The sequence below is a fragment of the Myxine glutinosa genome, chromosome 9 (genome assembly GCF_964187855.1).
Source record: "Myxine glutinosa chromosome 9, kmMyxGlut1.1, whole genome shotgun sequence".
NCBI lineage: Eukaryota > Metazoa > Chordata > Myxini > Myxiniformes > Myxinidae > Myxine > Myxine glutinosa.
In genome coordinates this window covers 30,274,019-30,292,510 of record NC_136269.1, presented here as the reverse complement: position 1 = coordinate 30,292,510, position 18,492 = coordinate 30,274,019, and the positions used below count along the sequence as shown (strand labels likewise).

Sequence of the window (18,492 nt, the reverse complement as noted above, 5' to 3'; positions counted from 1 at the left end):
ACCCATGGAAGTTCAGCTGAGGAAAATAATTATTCAAAAACATCAGAACAGAAGTAATGTACTTACTAATAAACCCTTAACTCATAATCATCTCCTTCCAGCAACTTCACAAAGATCAAATGGGACTTTCATTTGGCCATAATAATAAATAATAATCACAGTGGTTGATTTCTGAGAAGATAAAGGTCAAAAGGTAGTAGGTTGGTATTTAAAAAGTATTTTAAAAGGTTTTATTGGAGGGAGGACATGGTGGAGGGAGGAGGGGTAAACATAGTTGATAAATCCAAACTATTGCTGACAAATATTTTCATTTGCAAATTGTAATCAGCAGAGCACGTGGAGCATCCAAAGCCAAGACAAACTCAACCACACAAGTTTCTCTTTCAAATCAGCAAACCTTTCCTGCACCCCGACCCCCTCAATCCCCTACCTCTCCCACTCACAACTCTCCTCCTTAAATAAGTAAATAAAGGACCTCCAAATGTCACATTCGGCAGAAATTAATTATTCATTGCAATTCCTCTCGGTTCCCAAAGTGAAGTTAAATATAGATGCGAATAAACAATGACATAGTACTCCTTGAATTGAAGAATAAAAACAAAAGTTTTTATTCACCAGATAGATGCATGTCAGTAAGTGCCGAGGTGAGACAAGTTCCAACTTTTGGTGAATGCCAAGTTTGTATATTTACAAAACATGACATTCCCTCAAAATTATTCTGACACTTAAAACAGCGTGAAAAGGTTGATCGTTACAATAACCTGTCCCAACACGGGAGAGAGAGAGAGGGGAGTATAAACGGGAGCTCAAGAAAGGTGATCAAGTGTCAGATGTACCTCGGCCAAATCCTCAAAGCAGCTGCCAACCAGAGGGTGAGGGCTCCTCTCGTCCGTCATCTCCACAGTGTCTTCCATGAGGCCCAGGAGCTTCACGGTTAGTTCGTGAACGTCCAGGATTCGGCTGAACACGGAATCCACATCCTGCACTCAAAACCACAAACCCATGCACGAAGCGATGGACAGGTGGGTACATGAAATTCATGAAGACACGAAGACTTCTGACCACATGATCAAACAGCTATTTCTTTCTGATGTTGACTTTGAAAAAAGGAAAAAAAACATAAAACATGTTTTTCATTATCATTACTATGCAGAATGCAAGGCTCAAGCCATTTGTGATTATATATACCATGTATATGTATATATATATATATATATATATGTATATATATATATATATATATATATATATATATATATATAGGTATATATATATATATATATATATATATATATATATATATATATATATATATAGGTATATATATATATATATATATATATATATATATATATATACCAGTGAACTGGTCCTCAATTAGCCGACCTCGGAAGGATGAACAGGCTGAGTCAACCCCCCTGGCGTTAATTCAGTGATCGACCGGGATTCGAACCCAGGATCCTAGGATCCTAAGCCGGCACCCTAGCCGCTAGCCCAACACCAGGGTTTGTGTATGTATGTATATATATATATATATATATATAATTATATATAATATGTGTGTGTATATATAAACACACACACACACACACACACACACACACACACACACACACACACACACACACACACACACACACACACACACACACACACACACACACACACACACACAATCCATGTGTTCTTCCAGTAACCGATTCCTGATTAATCTCTCAAAATCCAGACTCTGCCCACTTCAACCCTTTTGTTCCTTTTTCTCCCATATCTGGTACCACCTTTCTACTCAATTAATCTCCCCTCCCCAATCCTCTTATCTGTAGGTTACTGTGTTTGCGTTTGTATAAACACTCTTTAGCTGGGATTACAAATCAACTATGATTCCTCAATCCCAATATCAATCCCAGCACTATATGCTTATCTAATACAGATTACCCACATAATTTTATTACAAAAAGGAGATGTTTGATTACTTTGATAGGTGAACACACCTTTAACTATGCAAATGGTGATCATAGTTTAAGTGAAAATGCAAAAGGGAACACAAAGCTTGGTACACACGGAAGAAGAAAAGAGCTTCGGGAATGAGACGAGGGGCTCTCGAAAGACACGGATGATGAGATTGAGCTCGCGTAGGTATTGCCGCTCTTCGGCGATGAGGCCCTTCACCAAGTCATCATACGTCTGCTCGTCTGCAGCACTCGCATCCTCGTTGCAGCTCAACATCCCTGATGATAAGAAGTCAGTATCCTCGTCTTGCTGAAACATGTCCATGAGCACCTAAACCAAAAAAAAAACACACAGTCAGCATTGACGAAGAGGTCAAGGTGAGATGAAGTTTCACGGATAATCGAGCTATTTAATATAGAGGGTGATCAATGTTCTCTGAGAATCGCTAGAGAGATGTTGACCTTCACAAGCACATGATCAGATTAACTAATTGGAGGAGAGGAAGAGAATGAGACATTGGTGGGGAAGTTGGTCAGAAGCAAATCCAGAAGGGAGGATTGGCTATTGACAGAAATCCAGGTGGGAAAGTTCACAGATTGAGTTAGTCCCACTGAGTCACAGAAGTCCTTCGCTGAAGTGCCATGACTGGTGAGAGAGGTACCAACACCCAAACAGTTTGAATGGTGACAATTAAAATAGCCATATTTGAGGAAGAGAGAGTTTGGATGAGTGGTTAAACGTTGGTGCATGTCGTCGGAGAGAGATGTAAATGGAGTCGTCACTGTTTGGAGGATGGGACAACACACAGACAAAAATGAGGGGCGAGTGGAAGGGAAGTCACACTCAGAGGTACTAGGGTTTGGGAGGTGTAAGAGCAGTACTTGGAAAGTACTTTAGCCTTCTCCCAATTATCAGCAAAGTCATGGAATCCATCATTGCTTCGGATACGAAATCTTTCCTCTTCTCCAATGGCTTGATCTCTGATCATCAATTTGGTTTCAGACCAGGTCACTCTACTCTGGACATGCTGCTTCTGCTGTCTCAACAATGGATGGAGGTCCTCAATGCCAAACAGGAAATTAGAGCTGTCTCCCTCGACATATCACGTGCCTTCGATACGGTCTGGCACCTGCTCTGCTCACCTGCTCACTCTGCTCACCAAACTCTCCTCCTTTGGTATCCATGGAAATCTCCACGCATGGCTGGCGGACTTCCTCTCTCGTCGTAGTCAACGTGTGGCCCTGAATGGGTTTCTCTCATCTCCTCTTCCTGTTCAGGCTGGAGTTCCCCAAGGCAGTGTTCTGGGCCCTGTGCTTTTTCTGGTCTTCATCAATGATCTCTCTGACTCTCTTGAAAATCCTCTCTATCTCTTTGCTGATGACTCCACTCTCTGCCGCTCCATTCCTCATCCCTCAGATCGGCAGTCTGCAGCATCCTCACTCTCTGCAGACCTGGACAAAATCACAGACTGGGCAAACAAGTGGAACATGTCTTTCAATCCTGACAAATCTCACACTCTTACGATGTCTCTCCGAAAAGACCGACTGGACAACCCTCCCATCTACTTTCTGAATAATCCTCTCCAAGAAGTTCTGTCACTCAAGCTTTTGGGTCTCACTATCTGCCATGATCTTTCCTGGGAAAACCACATTTCCAAGCTGGCCTCCAAAGCCAGTCGCCGACTGGGCATCCTCCGTCGTGCGAAGTCCTTCCTTGGCACACCTGAGCTCCTCACCACATACAAGGCTTTCATCCGCAGCTCAATGGAATACTGCTCTCCCCTCTGGGCTGGTGCTCCTGCCACACACCTAGCTCGTCTTCACGCTGTTGAAACCAAAGCGTTCAGAATCATTGGAATCTCCCGCGATGACGCTATCTCCGAGGGCCTTTCACTTACTCACCGCAGGCAGGTTGGTGGTCTTTCCGTCTTCTACCGACTCCTCTCCGGCCTTGCTCCCCCAGCTCTCTCTGGGCTCTGTCCCCCTAATATTACTGCAGGTCGCACAAGATCTGCCTGCAACCCTCTTATGGTTAAACTACCAAAATCAAGACTCTCTGCTCACCTTCACTCCTTCATTCCTCTTTTCTCCCGCCTCTGGAACAAACTCCCTCACTCTCTTCAATCCCACTCCTCCCTCCAGGTCTTTAAAACGGCTGTTCACCACCATCTCTTATCTTCCTCAATCCAAAACCTTGATCTTTTCTACCCCTGCTAATTTCACCCCAAATCCACTTTTTTGAGGTGACTTTTGTCTTCTTTCCTGGAAGTCCTTGGTGTCCTTGCGTTTTATACCCATCCTGCCTCCCCCCAGGCCCTCTGCCTCCCACACATCTCCCGATGTCCCTGCCCTCAAATGTTGTGTTTGTGTGCTTCCTCCCCTTCTCTCCCCATCTTGTCGACCGCTCCCCTTTTTATATACTTTGTTTGCTTGTTTGTTTGATTTGTTTGTTTGATAAATGTTAGCTCTTTCACGAGCCTCGACCCTGTATACAAAAAAAAAAAAAAAAAAAAAGGTGAGAAATTGAGTTCTTGATGTACAGTGCAACTCCTTCACCAGGACTGGGTTCAAGTCTATCAAACCGGAGGAGATAATAGCCAGGGAAATAGCCAGGAAATAGCCAGGGGAAAAAAAAGAGACATGATGGAGTCAGAGACGTCCTGTGGAAAGAAGGATTCTGTTAAATAGATGATGTCTGGTTTATCGGCAGTGGCTTGGATTGAGAGATCTGTCAGGTTGGAGGGTACAGGGCAGAGTCAAACGTTGGAGGGTGTGGGGCAGGGAAAAAGCTGGGGGGGGGGGGGGTGCAGGTCAGGGGTGGGGTGGGGGAGGAAGCCGGGAGGGGAGGGCTCACGGGAGAAATAGGGAGGGGAGGGGGAAGCTGAGAGGGAGCAGGACGAGGGGGAGCTGAGAGGGAGCAGGACGAGGAGGAGCTCAGAGGAAGCAGGACGATGGGGGGGTGGGGGGGGGGAGCTCAGAGGGAGAAGGTGGTTGAGGAAGCTGAGAGAGAGCAGGATAAGGGAAAAGCTGAGAGAGGGAGGGATGAGGGGAGGCTGAGAGTTGACGGGAAAAGGTGGAAACAGAGGGTGGGACAAGGGGGAAGCAGATGGGGTTGGGGGATGGGAGGATACTGACATGGAGGGGTTTGACACCATGGATGGACGTGAAGGTGAAGTGACTGTCGTGTGCACACAGCCTCTGCAAAAAATGGAATTCTCAGAATTCTCAAACTGGAAATCCGGCAATTCTCAAACTGGTTCTGGGTTTTTCTGTTTGTTTTTTGAGGAACGAAGAGTTTTTTTGGTTTTTTTGCATGTTTTTTGGAGCGAGCTACCTATACCTGTGATAAAAGGAGCGAAAAATTAAGCACGTGTGGTCAAAAACGAAGGCAGAAGCAACAACCCGACTAGCTCGGCCCTACACGAGAAGGCCGGACTTTACCAAAAACATGAATTTAACAATTCAACACAAGGCAAGGAATGGCATAGAAAATTGGACAAAAACACAACCAGCACAACAGGAATGAAAATAAAACAGTAAAACACAACCTATCTGGTCTGGGAAACTTAGCTTTGTTGAGCTGGGTGGAGGAACTCATCAACCAACAACACGTAGAGCAAACTGGAACCGGCCTTGTTATATAATGTTATATCTTGATACAGTACTTACAGAAAATATTCACAACCCTTGACTCTTCCTAGAGCATGCCGTCCAAACTGAGCAACCGGTCAAGAAGGACCTTGGTCAGGGAGGTGACTAAGAACCCAATGACCACTCTGACAGAACTACAGAGTTCCTTAGCTAAGATGGGAAAACCTGCCGGAAGGACAACAGTCTCTGCAGCACTTCACAAATCTAGGCTTTATGGGAGAGTGGCCAGATGGAAGCCACTCCTGACAACAGGCACATCACAGCACACCTGGATTTTGCAAAAAGCCATGTGAGACTATGAGAGCATGAGGCAAAATATTTTTTGGTCTGATGAGACGAAAATTGAACTCTTTGGCCTGAATGCAAAGTGCTACGTCTGGTGGAAACCGAGTACAGCTCATCACCCATTTAACACCATCCCTATCATGAAGCATTGTGGTGGCAGCATCATTCTATGGGGATGCTTTTCAGCAGCAGGGACTTGGAGACTTGTATAGATAGAGGGAACAATAAATGGAGCCAAATATAGGCAAATCCTTGAAGAGAACCTGCTTCAGAGTGCAAAAGACCTTAGACTGCGGCGAAGATTTACATCCCAACAGGACAATGGCCCCAGGCATACAGCCAAAGCATCACTGGAATGGCTTCAGAACAAGAATGTGAAAGTCCTTGTGTGGCCCAACCAAAGCCCAGACTTGAATCCTATTAGGAATCGGTGGAACGTTTTGAAGACTGCTGTTCACCAACGCTCCCCATCCAACTTGACAGAGCTTGAGCAATTCTGCAAGGAAGAATGGGAGAAACTCCCCAAATCCAGATGTGCAAAGCTGATACAGGCATACCCAAGAAGACTCGAAGCTGTAATCGCTGCTAAAGGCACTTCTATAAAGTATTGACTCAGTGTGTTGAATACTTATGTAAATTATATATTTGTGTATCTCATTTTAAATTATTTTGTATAGATTCCTAGAAATAAATTCCACTTTGACACTATGGGGTATTATGTGTAGATCATTGACAAAAAAAATCTCAATGAAATCCATTTTAAATTCAGGCTGCAACACAATGTGAAAAAGTTTGAAGCTTGTGTTGTTTTTATGGATCGTTTATAAATGTTAATATTCAGGTTGAAGTGGACTAGCCTGTATACTCCATAAACCAAATATAATGTCAGTGGAAACCAAAGATAAGTTGATCTGTGAAAACAACATGGCTATCTGAAAAAAAAAAGCCAGTCTGCGCATGATCCCAGACGTTTACATGGGCAGAATTAGCTTTAATAATGTTGCCACTATCTACAGACTTGGCATTTAATATGGAATATTTTTTTCTGGCGGTGAACTTACTTTTCAAGATGTCTTAGAACCAAAAGTTCATTGGAATTATGTTGAAATTATTCTAGATTTTGTTAATGTGACCTTTAAAAGAAAGAAAAACCACATTTGACATTTCGAAACAAATAAATTGATCCTTGAAAGTGATGTAAACTGATATCGAACTCAATTCATGGACAGTACTGTGTTAAACTTCTGTACGTTTTCCAGAAGTATCTCTTTATTTTGCACATTAGCCAAAATTGTTTTTAACAAAAACAAAAGTTAAATTACGACTGGGATTACAGACAGTAAAATTACAGTTCAGTACTTCGTGTAACCCCCACGAGCATTCAGGAGAGCACGTACACGTTAAGGCATGCTGTTCACGAGATTTGCCAAGGTTTGGACAGGAATCGCTTGCCATGCAGTGACAACGGCCTGCTGCAATTCACGCACAGAGGTCGGCTGCTGGTCCAAGTGGTCGATTTGACGCGTTAATTCTGCCCACAAGTTCTCTATCGGATTCATATGCGGGGACATGGCAGGCCACTCCATATGCTCAACACCACGGTCAGCAAGAAAGTGTTGGATCATGCGAGCACAATGAGGCCATGCATTGTCATCTTGGAAGACAAAGTTTCCTCGAAAGGCTCCACGAGCAAATGGAAGCAATGTTTCTTCCAGAATGGCCCTGTACTTGAACTGGTTCAGGTTTCCATTCAGAACAACCAGGTCAGTTTTGCCGCCTGCATGAAAAGCAGCCCAAACGGTCACCCCACCACCTCCAGCTTGGACTCTTGGCACTATACAATCTTTGTTGTAGGCTTCATGCACTTGTCTGCGCACTCGGACGCGGCCATCTTGACGATAGGCCAGAAATATAGACTCGTCACTGAAGATCACGTGATTCCAGTGTCCTGGCTGCCATTTGACGGTGCTCTCTGGCCCACTGCAATCGGCGCTGGCGGTGTTGTCTGATCAGGCGTGGCTTTCTCAGGGGACGCCTGGCACGATAGCCTGCTTGAACCAGTCGTTGGTTGAATAGCCTTCTGGATACAGGCACATTTGCCAGTTGCTGCCCTTCAGCCCCAAGCCGATTAGCTGACTTGGTACGGCCATTGCGGACTAACCGGTGCAGCTGGCGATCATCCCTCATTGTGGTTCTGCGGGAACGTCCTGGCCTCGGTATTGGAGTAGGGACACCCCTCTGAGCATTTCGTTTCAGGATCTTTGACACCTGACCTTGAGTGATGCCATACTGCTGAGCAATAGCTTGTATACCCGACTGTGAAGCCAATCATCAAATGCACCTGTCCGTACATTTTGCCACGCCACCTGTGATATAATCCTGTTGTTGACTTCTTGCTGCGACAGACAATCAGTGACATGGTTCTTTTAACAAATAAATCACCAAAGTGTAAAAGAAACTCACTCGATTGATATACTGAGTTAAGAAAGTAAACCCAAGTCAAGAAAAAAAAAATTCCATATTAAATGCCAAGTCTGTATATTATAATAGGCGACGGTGATTCTGTCTGTCTGTCTGTCTGTCCGGGGTGTGGCTTACTCCGTTTGCAGAGTAGCTCCACCCATTCTTGGAGAGGCTTCATGTAAACAAATATCCACCATTTTATTAACTCGAATAGCTTTGAGATCTGTTTAGTTAGGCCCGTGCTGTCTTTCTCTCTCACACAGGTTTATTTCAACTCAAATTCGATATATCATTTAATTTTTAACAGTCGCTTACATAGTTTTAGACTCGGTTGAAAAAAAACGGGAAGAAAATCCAATGAAAGTTTTCGTTTATAGAACTCTTATATATAGATTTTAGCTCTTTCACGAGCCTCGACTCTCGAGCTTTCGACTTTCACGAGCCACACGAGCCTCGGAAAAAAAAAAAAAAAAAAAGAATTCTCAAAGGCCTGTAAAATAAAGCACATTCATTGAGTCACCCTCACGATTTTATATCGAATTCACCATCTGATTTAATTTTTATCGATGGTTTTAGACTCGGTGTCAGAAATAATTGAGAACATTCACGCACACACGGGAAAATGCAGAGATATATTTTTTTAAATCACGCCACGAAGATACACGAAAATACACCGCCTAAAATAACAGTCGGGGAAAATGTCGACATATATTTAAAATTCGCTTTTTCTTTTCCGTTAAGATATATTACTTTTCCGTTTGATGACAGTAGTCACAAAAACGTCAACAATGATGCCGACATATATTTCTTCATTCTTATTTCATTCAACATTATTATCCGGAAGTAAAGGTTCACGTGTTCATTTCACGTGTGAAAAAACAAACTCCATTTCACGTGTGCATGGACGTGTCATTCACATTTGTAAAATATATAAATTACCAGACGGGAAATTGCTGAGAGATATTTCTTCGTTTTTATTTTATTAGTTACGAGCAGAAGTACCCGTCGTTGCCGGGCGGGGGGAGGAGGAGGGAGGAGGAAGGAGGGAGGGGCACGTACACTTTAAACATGTATGTACATGTGGGATGTGGGATATATACATGTGCCGTGGGACATGTGTAGGTGTACGTGTGTGTGTGTATGTGTGTATGTGTGTGTGTGCATGTGTGCATATATATGTGTGTGTGTGTGTGTGTGTGTGTGTGTGTGTGTGTGTATGTGTATGCATGTGTGTCGGTGTACATGTGTGTGTACATATGTGTGTGTGTACATGTGTATGTGTGTGTGTGTATATATATATATATATATATATATATATTGTTGCGAATATGGAATTTGGCCTCCATATCCGCTTGTAAATATTCCCCTATTTCCCCAATACTCCCCAACTATCCCCAATCCCCCATTCCCTAGTCCCATTGTCTGTAAACAACAATCAGTAGAGCCGACCTTCCCCTTTTTCCCCCATTAAATGTCGTGCCCAGGTCCACCGCATCTCACGTAGACAACTTTCGGACATCTTGCTAGTTATTCTTAGTCTATGTCAGTTAAGGACTCCTTTCCATTAATTCTGACTCTTCGTTGCACCAGAATGTGATTATATGGCACCAGTAGTGAGTTTAGGACCTTTCCCATACCTCCTTCCATCTTCTTCCCCAAACAACAACTACAACTACAACTACAACAACAATTACAACAACAACGACGCTGCGCGGGGGGAGTGTGCGTCATCACACCGGCTCGGTTAGCCGCCATTGACAATGCGCGCCGGACCATGCGCTCCACGGGGTTACCACGAAGGGGCTCCTTGTCAGTCCCCCGTCGAGGGCGGAGCCGGTAACCCCCCCCGCACGCACCCAATGAGAGGCGACGTGCCGATTCCATCTGGGGCGGAGCTAACGAGCCGAGGGCGTGTCACTCCCCGCCGGAGATACGAAGCGACTCACCGGATGTGAGCTGTGACTTGTGAGGTCAGAAAGTCAGATGCGCCCCCAGCTTGAGACGACAAGACGCCACCTCGAGCGCTGTGAAACCTCCCGCATCTCTGGACCGGACCGGGTCGACCCTGTCCTTGAGCCAAGAGTGCACCTTGAGCCATCGATACCCGCTTTCCTTGCAATCAATCCCCGTGTGAGTCAGCCTTTTGTCCCGTTTATCTGTCGTCTGTTGGGAATAATATAAGAGTGTGTCTAAGTGCTTATCTTACTATGCTGTCCCTCTTGTAGTTGTAATCTAACCTTCCGTAACAATATAAGTATAACCTCCTCCGGAGGTCTTGAGAACTGAACCCTGGTGTCGTGTCATTTGAATCCCAGCTGTGTGTCTTTTCCTTCATTGACCTAGCGTAGCGCGATTAGTCAACGTTCGGGTATAATCGGGTAACTTGTGCAGACGTGGTCATACCAAACCGCTCGGTAAATAACATCTAAGCCACGTCTGTAACAATTGGTGTCGAGGAGTGGAATTCGAACCCGGGACTAAATTTATTAGGCCCAAATTTGTAACAATTAGAATCGATTCGGAGCGCGTTTCCCGCGCGAAATTATAACGGCGAAATTTGATTTTGTTATACGAAAATAAAAACCCGAATTTTGAAAGTCGCGCTATGGCGGATCAAGACAGCTGGGGTCCGGTAGGGGAGAGTGAGGCAGGGTCGGTCCAGGACCAAATTGAGGGACATGAGGGACAGGAGGAGAGCGAAGCAGCGAGGGTAGCAAACGCACAAAATGGCGCCTCGCTGGTCACCGCGCCCGCGACCGTGGCAGCGCCCCCGGTGGATTGGAACTTGTTTTTCATACAAATGAAGGCCCTTATGGCCCAGAATAGCGAACGGTTAGAACAAAAGATGGGGTCCAATAGCGAGAAATTGAGGGAGGACATGGGGTCCAATAGCGAGAAATTGAGGGAGGACATGGGGGCCCAGATCGGAGGGTTAGGGAGTAGAATAGAGGGATTAGACAATAGGTTAGGGGAAATACAGGAGGGGTTAACGGGGGTAGAAAACAGAATGGCCGCTCAAGAGAATCAAATGGAAGGGATGAAAAAAGGGTTAGAGGGGTTAGAAAACACCATGGAAGGCAAATTGAGGGACATGAGGGACCAAGCGGAAAGGGAAGTTAACCAAATGGGGCAGCAGATAGAGGGGGTCAGAATGGGGGTAGAAACCAAACTGGATGCTCACAGGGAGGAAATGGAGCAGATGAGGGTGGCATCTGGGCAGGAGATGCAAGTGATGGGAGAGGAGATCAGAAGAGGAGTGAGTGAGGAGGTCGGAGGAGTGCGCGAGGAGGTGAGGCACTGTAAGGAGCACATGGAGAAGGAGGTGAGAAAGGGGACTGTAAAGTTACAAGGGGGCATAGAGGACCTGACGCAGGAGGTGGAGCAGCTGACGGTGGGACAAACGGAGTTAGTGGAGCAGGTTCAAAGGAACACTGCGGTATTAGGAGGTTTAAAAGCGACACAAAACGACATAAAAAACGACTTGATAGCGACAAAGAGGGAATGTCAGATGGTACGTGAGGGACTGACAACGAGGTTGGACGAGGTGATAGAGGTAATGGAGACGAAGGACCGGCAGGTGAGGACGCACCTGGAAACGGTCAAGGTAGCCTTAGAGGATGAGCTTGAGGAGACGTACCGGGGAATAAAGGAGGTGAAGCAGAAATTAGAGGAAGTGGAAGAAGGGGTGAGCGAAATTAAGAAGCGACGGAGAGGGGATAAGAAGGAGATAAAGGAGGAAGTAAAAGAATTGGTCCAAAGTCTGTGTTTGGATCGTGATGATGTGCTCATTAACCGGATGAGGGATTCGCAGGTGATGGAGGAGAAGCGAAGAGGAAGAGGACCTGGTGTAAGTGGTGACCAATATGGTCGTGCGTATGATGCGCCAGGGGATTTAATAAGCTTGGGGGTTGAGATAGACCCGGGTGTTCGTGAGAGGCCGTTGGTGAAGTGTGCGACAGGTCTGGTGTGCGAAAGAGGAGGTGTGCGAGAAAGTCCGACTCTGGGGTGTGTGAGGAAAAAGTGCGTGCCAAGGAGTGAGGGTGCTGGCGAGAGTGAGTCGGTCGTAGCGCGTGTGCGAGGGAGTACATGGAAGCGTGGTGTGGTGAGTGTTACAGAGGGTGTAACGGGAGAGTGTGCGCGAGAAAGGTGTGTGACGGACAGGTGCATGAGGAAAGAGTGCGCTGTCAGAAGTAAGGAAGAGTGTCCACCTGTGGTGAGTGTTACAGAGGGTGTAACGGGAGAGTGTGCGCGAGAAAGGTGTGTGACGGACAGGTGCACGAGGAAAGAGTGCGCTGTCAAGAGTAAGGGTGAGTGCGCTGTCAAGAATGGAGGTGAGAGTATTGAGAGTGACAAGGAGAGTGAGTTGGTTGTGACAGGTGAGCGAGGATGTACACCTGGGATGGAAGGATGCACACCTGGAATGGTAGAGCGTGAGTGGGAATGCACGCTGGAGTTGGTGGTGAGGCACGTGGTTGGGTGTGCGAATGAGGGCACACCTGTGATTGTCACAGAGGAGGTGACCGAGGAGGGGGCGCGAAGAGGTGTGTTGGTGAGGTGTGCTACCAACGAATGTGTGCCAAAGTGTTCGGTGGTCAGGTGTGTGACCAAGGCTGTGAGTGGAATGGGTGTACCGAGGTGTGTAAGGAAAGGTACGAGGGGCATGGAAACGGCTGGATGTGTGAGCAAGGAACGGGCTGCGGGGTGTAAGCGTCCAGGTGAAGCATCGACGTTAGACGGGGTAGAGTTTAGAACGACTTATAGCCGAATCGGGCCCTCGGTGCGTGCTGGGCCTCGCTTTGAACGGCCGCGTCCGTGCTCCACTAGGCGGAGCTGGCAGCCCGATAGAAAGGGTCGTCATGGCGACCACTTTTTGGTGAGACGTGCCGGCAGGTCTAGATCGGGGCATTGGATGGCTCCACGCCGAGGTGGTGCGTGGGATCTCGGCACGGGTAAGCCCCCGTCCCTGCACCGAATGCCGGACGCATCCAGCCGCTGGCACAGAACAACCCGCATTCATGGCTTGGCTTTACGAAGCCGGGCTTTGGACAGGAATTGGCGCACCGAGAGGCATTAGTGAGTAGACTGGGTGATGAGGTTAGTGTTTTGGACCCAAAATTAGAGAAAAACAAAATTTGATGATTGGCAAAGGATTGGCAGTAGTGATTGGCAGATGATGGGTAGTGATTGGCAAATTTTTAATTTGTTGAAATTTGATGTGCAAAATTGGTAGTGAGCGATGGGCCCGGTGGGTAAGGCTGGCATCCCTGCCACCCTTCCCAAGTGGGGGCAAAGGAGCAATAGCTTATGGGGTGTGTGGCAGTGAAAACTAGCCCGGGTGGGTTAGGTTATATTGTAGGGATCTAGAAGAGATTGACATTAGGTAACGTTAAGTTTAGTTAGTGACTGATACCTGTAGTGGGGACGCAGGTAGATTAGTGTGGATTATAATGACGTGGGAGCGCAATAGTTTAAAGGGACGACTGGGAAGCGCAAGTTTCAGAAGGGAGTAGTTAGCTGAGATGATGCCGTGTGTGTGAGAATTGAACAGGTGTGATTGCACAGGTGTGCAACTGGACAGGTGTGTGGAGCAGTGTGTGAGTAGTGAGTGTTGTGGATCAGCGCGAATGCGCTTGGGGAGAGAAGGGTGCAGGTGGCACCAGGTGTGAGAGCACAGGTGTGCAAGTACAGGTGTGTGGCGAGAGTTGGAGTAAGTGGTACGGAGTGGTGTGCATGGTGCGAAGGTGTGGATGGGGGAAGAGTGGACCCCTTTCACCAGTACCCGGGGCGGGTAGTGTAAGTGTTAGGTAGAGGGTATAGGTGAATTGTGGTTGGATATTGGCATCTGTGGTGCGGGTGACAGAATGGTATTGTGAATGGGTGCATTAGTGTTGTGGAAATGGCTAGGCGTGTAGCCTGTTAGTGTGTGTAGTTGGTTTGGGCACTCCACCACTGTGAGGATGTCGGCCAGGTGAGGCCGCAGGTGGGCTCTGGGAGCCGGTAGTAGTTGTTGTGGATGGGGCCCGAGGATCCGGAGGACGGACCCGGGTAGCCCAGTGCCAGAGAGGGCACCGAGTGGGGAGAGAGCCAGAGGGCCTTCCCCAGGTAGTTAGGTTAGGGTGAGGAGCAGGTAAGCTCGGAGGCAACTGCAGTGGTGGAGGTGTGCAGGTGGGTAGACCCACTGGGAGAGGTACACGCCACAGCCCAGAAATTGTGCGAGGGCACCGGGAGATGAATCGGGGGAGTGAGACCCCAAATTGAAGAGCACCACAGTTTGGCCAATGGGAATTGGTTTTTAGAACCCATAGTGTAAGAGGGCCAATGGTTTGGCCGGAGAAAGACCCCGGGTAGTGTAAAGTTGATAAAGTCATTTAGGAAATAGTTAGGATTGATGAACCTGTCGCACCATACGCAGCCACTTACCTGTGGTGATGATGATGACTCCACACCTGTGTTTTCTTTGTTTTGTTGCAGGAAATGAGATTGCTGTGGATTTGTGAGACGCATCACGACGTGGATGAGACATTGGGGTGATTCCATCTCTCCCTCCCTAGGAGGGACTGATGATGAATTGGTAATGGCAAATTATGATGTTCAGTTGGAGATGGCAAATTTTGATGAGAGTTGAAAATGGCAAATTTGATTGGTTAGGAGGGAGAGAAGACGAATTTGGTATATGGGAGGAACGGGGAAGACAGTAGGGATGTTTGTTGATTTGTAAAGTAGATGTTTATGGGTAGTGTTGTGTTTTGTGGATACAGTAAGGGGTAAGGGAGGGGCCATGTAGGTTACCTGGTGGGGGGGGGGGGGGAGCGTACGGTAGGAACGTACCTGTCTCACCTGGTTCCCATGTGCCCCCAGTGTGCATTACCTTGCATTGCGTGCACTTTTGCGCCCTTACCACCTTACTCACTTGTCTGCTTCTTTTGTCTCCCACCTCCGAGGATCTGGCTTTGGGGTAGAGAGAGAGGAGAGAGAGGTGCTGGCTTCGCAGTTGTGGGCCTGCACTTTCGCTGCTTGCTGCTTGGATCGATACACCATATGGACCGCAATGTTTGTGGCCACCCACAATGGACCGCAGTTCTTTTGCGGCCAAGCACCACCCATGGATGGACCTATGGGTCAACGTGGCACCTATGCCATACAAGGTGAACCACTAACAGTTGGCCCCCTGACGGCCACAATAAAGAAATGGACGCGGTTGGCGCCTTTCTTTATTTTTCTAAGGAAGTAAGAACACCAAGTGCACCACATGAAGGCAAGACCAGCGGCAGAACATCGGCCGGCTGCGACACCACACAATGATTTATAAACACTTTATTGGTGCACCGGATGGTGCTCACTGTGTGATGGGGTGGTGCTTGATGCTTGGAAGGGGTGCTCTGCACATTATTAAAGGCCGTAGGCCACAGACCACTCGTGGGTTGGTGTATCGATGCTAGCATGCGTGCTCTCTCTATGCATAACATCTGCATGTGTTCCTCCAAAAACAGGTCCTGGATCGTAGTGTAAATATCAGCGTAGTCTTGTGTAAATAATGCTCCCTACCGGCTGTATGTTTAGTTTGAGGATTCTTTCCGGATTCGGTTATCCTGTGGGTGTGTTTCTGTGAGGAGAAGGGTGCAACGTCGCAGGGGGACATATTTACTCATTTGTGAATATCTGTAAAACTGTCGCACTCAGGGTAGAGTTAATAGTAGAGGGAACTACATTGCGTGCCACACTAAAGTAGGTAAAAATTTATCGGGTCGGGACGCCCCGAGGGTAGAGAAGGGTGCAATGTTGCGAATATGGAATTTGGCCTCCATATCCGCTTGTAAATATTCCCCTATTTCCCCAATACTCCCCAACTATCCCCAATCCCCCATTCCCTAGTCCCATTGTCTGTAAACAACAATCAGTAGAGCCGACCTTCCCCTTTTTCCCCCATTAAATGTCGTGCCCAGGTCCACCGCATCTCACGTAGACAACTTTCGGACATCTTGCTAGTTATTCTTAGTCTATGTCAGTTAAGGACTCCTTTCCATTAATTCTAACTCTTCGTTGCACCAGAATGTGATTATATGGCACCAGTAGTGAGTTTAGGACCTTTCCCATACCTCCTTCCATCTTCTTCCCCAAACAACAACTACAACTACAACTACAACAACAATTACAACAACAACGACGCTGCGCGGGGGGAGTGTGCGTCATCACACCGGCTCGGTTAGCCGCCATTGACAATGCGCGCCGGACCATGCGCTCCACGGGGTTACCACGAAGGGGCTCCTTGTCAGTCCCCCGTCGAGGGCGGAGCCGGTAACCCCCCCCGCACGCACCCAATGAGAGGCGACGTGCCGATTCCATCTGGGGCGGAGCTAACGAGCCGAGGGCGTGTCACTCCCCGCCGGAGATACGAAGCGACTCACCGGATGTGAGGTCAGATGCGCCCCCAGCCTGGAGAGAGAAGTTGCCACGTACGAGCGCTGAATACCTCCCCGCATCTCTGGACCGGACCGAGTCGATTCTGACCTTTGAGCCCAGGTGCACCTGGAGCCATCGATCCTGCCTTTCCTAGCCATCAAACCCCGTGTGAGTCAGCCTTTTGTCCCGTTTATCTGTCGTCTGTTGGGAATAATATAAGAGTGTGTCTAAGTGCTTATCTTACTATGCTGTCCCTCTTGTAGTTGTAATCTAACCTTCCGTAACAATATAACCTCCTCCGGAGGTCTTGAGAACCGTATCCCTGGTGTCGCGTCATTTTAATCCCAGCCGTGTGTCTTTTCCTTCATTGATCTAGCGTAGCGCGATTAGTCAACGTTCGGGTATAATCGGGTAACTTGTGCAGACGTGGTCATACCAAACCGCTCGGTAAATAACATCTAAGCCACGTCTGTAACAATATATATATATATATATATATATATATATATATATATATATATATATATATATATATATATATATATATATGTGTGTGTGTGTGTGGGTATGTGTTTATATATGTGTGTGCATGTGTGTGTGTGTACGTGTGTGTGTGTGTGTGTGTGTGTGTGTGTGTGTGTGTGTGTGTGTGTGTGCGTGCATATGTGCATATATATGTGTGTGTGTGTGGTGTGTGTATATGTGTGTGTGTACATGTGTGTATGTATGAATGAATATGAATGAATGATCGTTTTAAGGCCATTTTCCCCGCTTGAGCGGGGGTTAGCCGTGCGGGCCCCATGACAATCATGGTTTCCTGTTTGAGGCAATGTTTTTATGGCCGGATGCCCTTCCTGACGCCAACCTTTGGTCGCCTCTTACGATGCGCAGGGGTACGGTGTACCTATTCTAAACCGGGGTATACACCGGGACCGGGGTACACACCGTATGTATGTATGTATGTATGTATGTATGTATGTATGTATGTATGTATGTATGTATGTATGTATGTATATATGTGTGTGGGTGTATGTGTGTTTGTGTGTGTGTATATGTGTGTTTGTGTGTGTGGGTGTGCACGCACATGCATTCACATGTTATCAGAAGTAAATACATTGTGTAGATTACATCATTTGTGCATCTGATAAATTGCCAGTAACCATTTTGTGAAACTGAATGTGCAGGTGCAGCATCTAACTCAATATGTCGAAATGTCACACACGTCCATGCCCGTGGGATTCCCATGGGTGACCCCACTAGTTGACCAAAATACAAGCTCGTACACGTCTTGTCATCAATCAAATAAGACTATTCAGCTTTGAGTTGTTGCTCTAAATCTTCGATCAGGACCACTTCCAGATGAGCAGGAGATTGGAGGCAGACGGTGAATACAGAAACACACCTCCCCGATATGTCTCAAGCATGTTCAATCAGATACAATTCCAGGGATTGCGCAATAAGTCCTGAGGATTGAGCAGGTTGGTCCATGGGAGTGAAATTGTGGTCTCAAGTGCAGCGCTTACGACAACATGTGCAGTCTGGATAGGATATGTCATCGATTAAGATGAGGTAAAGAACCTTCTGTTGGGCTCGAGGGACAACCACAGGCACAAACATCTCATCCCTGTATCTGACACCAGTGATAACATCCCTTCAAATGACAATAAAGAGATCTCTTCAGCCAAAAATAATGCCATTCCACCAAAATGATCATGCTGCTTAATGGCACAATTATCTGATTACT

General features: G+C 46.9%; 1 protein-coding gene across 1 annotated transcript in view; it reads right to left on the bottom strand.

Annotated features, from left to right (window-relative positions):
- Positions 1-18,492, bottom strand: part of SOS1 (SOS Ras/Rac guanine nucleotide exchange factor 1) — a 108,435-nt gene that overhangs the window by 31,535 nt on the left and 58,408 nt on the right. The window contains exons 6-7 of the mRNA XM_068129357.2: positions 2,062-2,280; positions 837-980 (exon numbers count right to left, since the gene is read on the bottom strand). Coding sequence (XP_067985458.1) covers positions 837-980; positions 2,062-2,280 — 363 coding nt within the window. The remainder of the gene's footprint in view (positions 1-836; positions 981-2,061; positions 2,281-18,492) is intronic.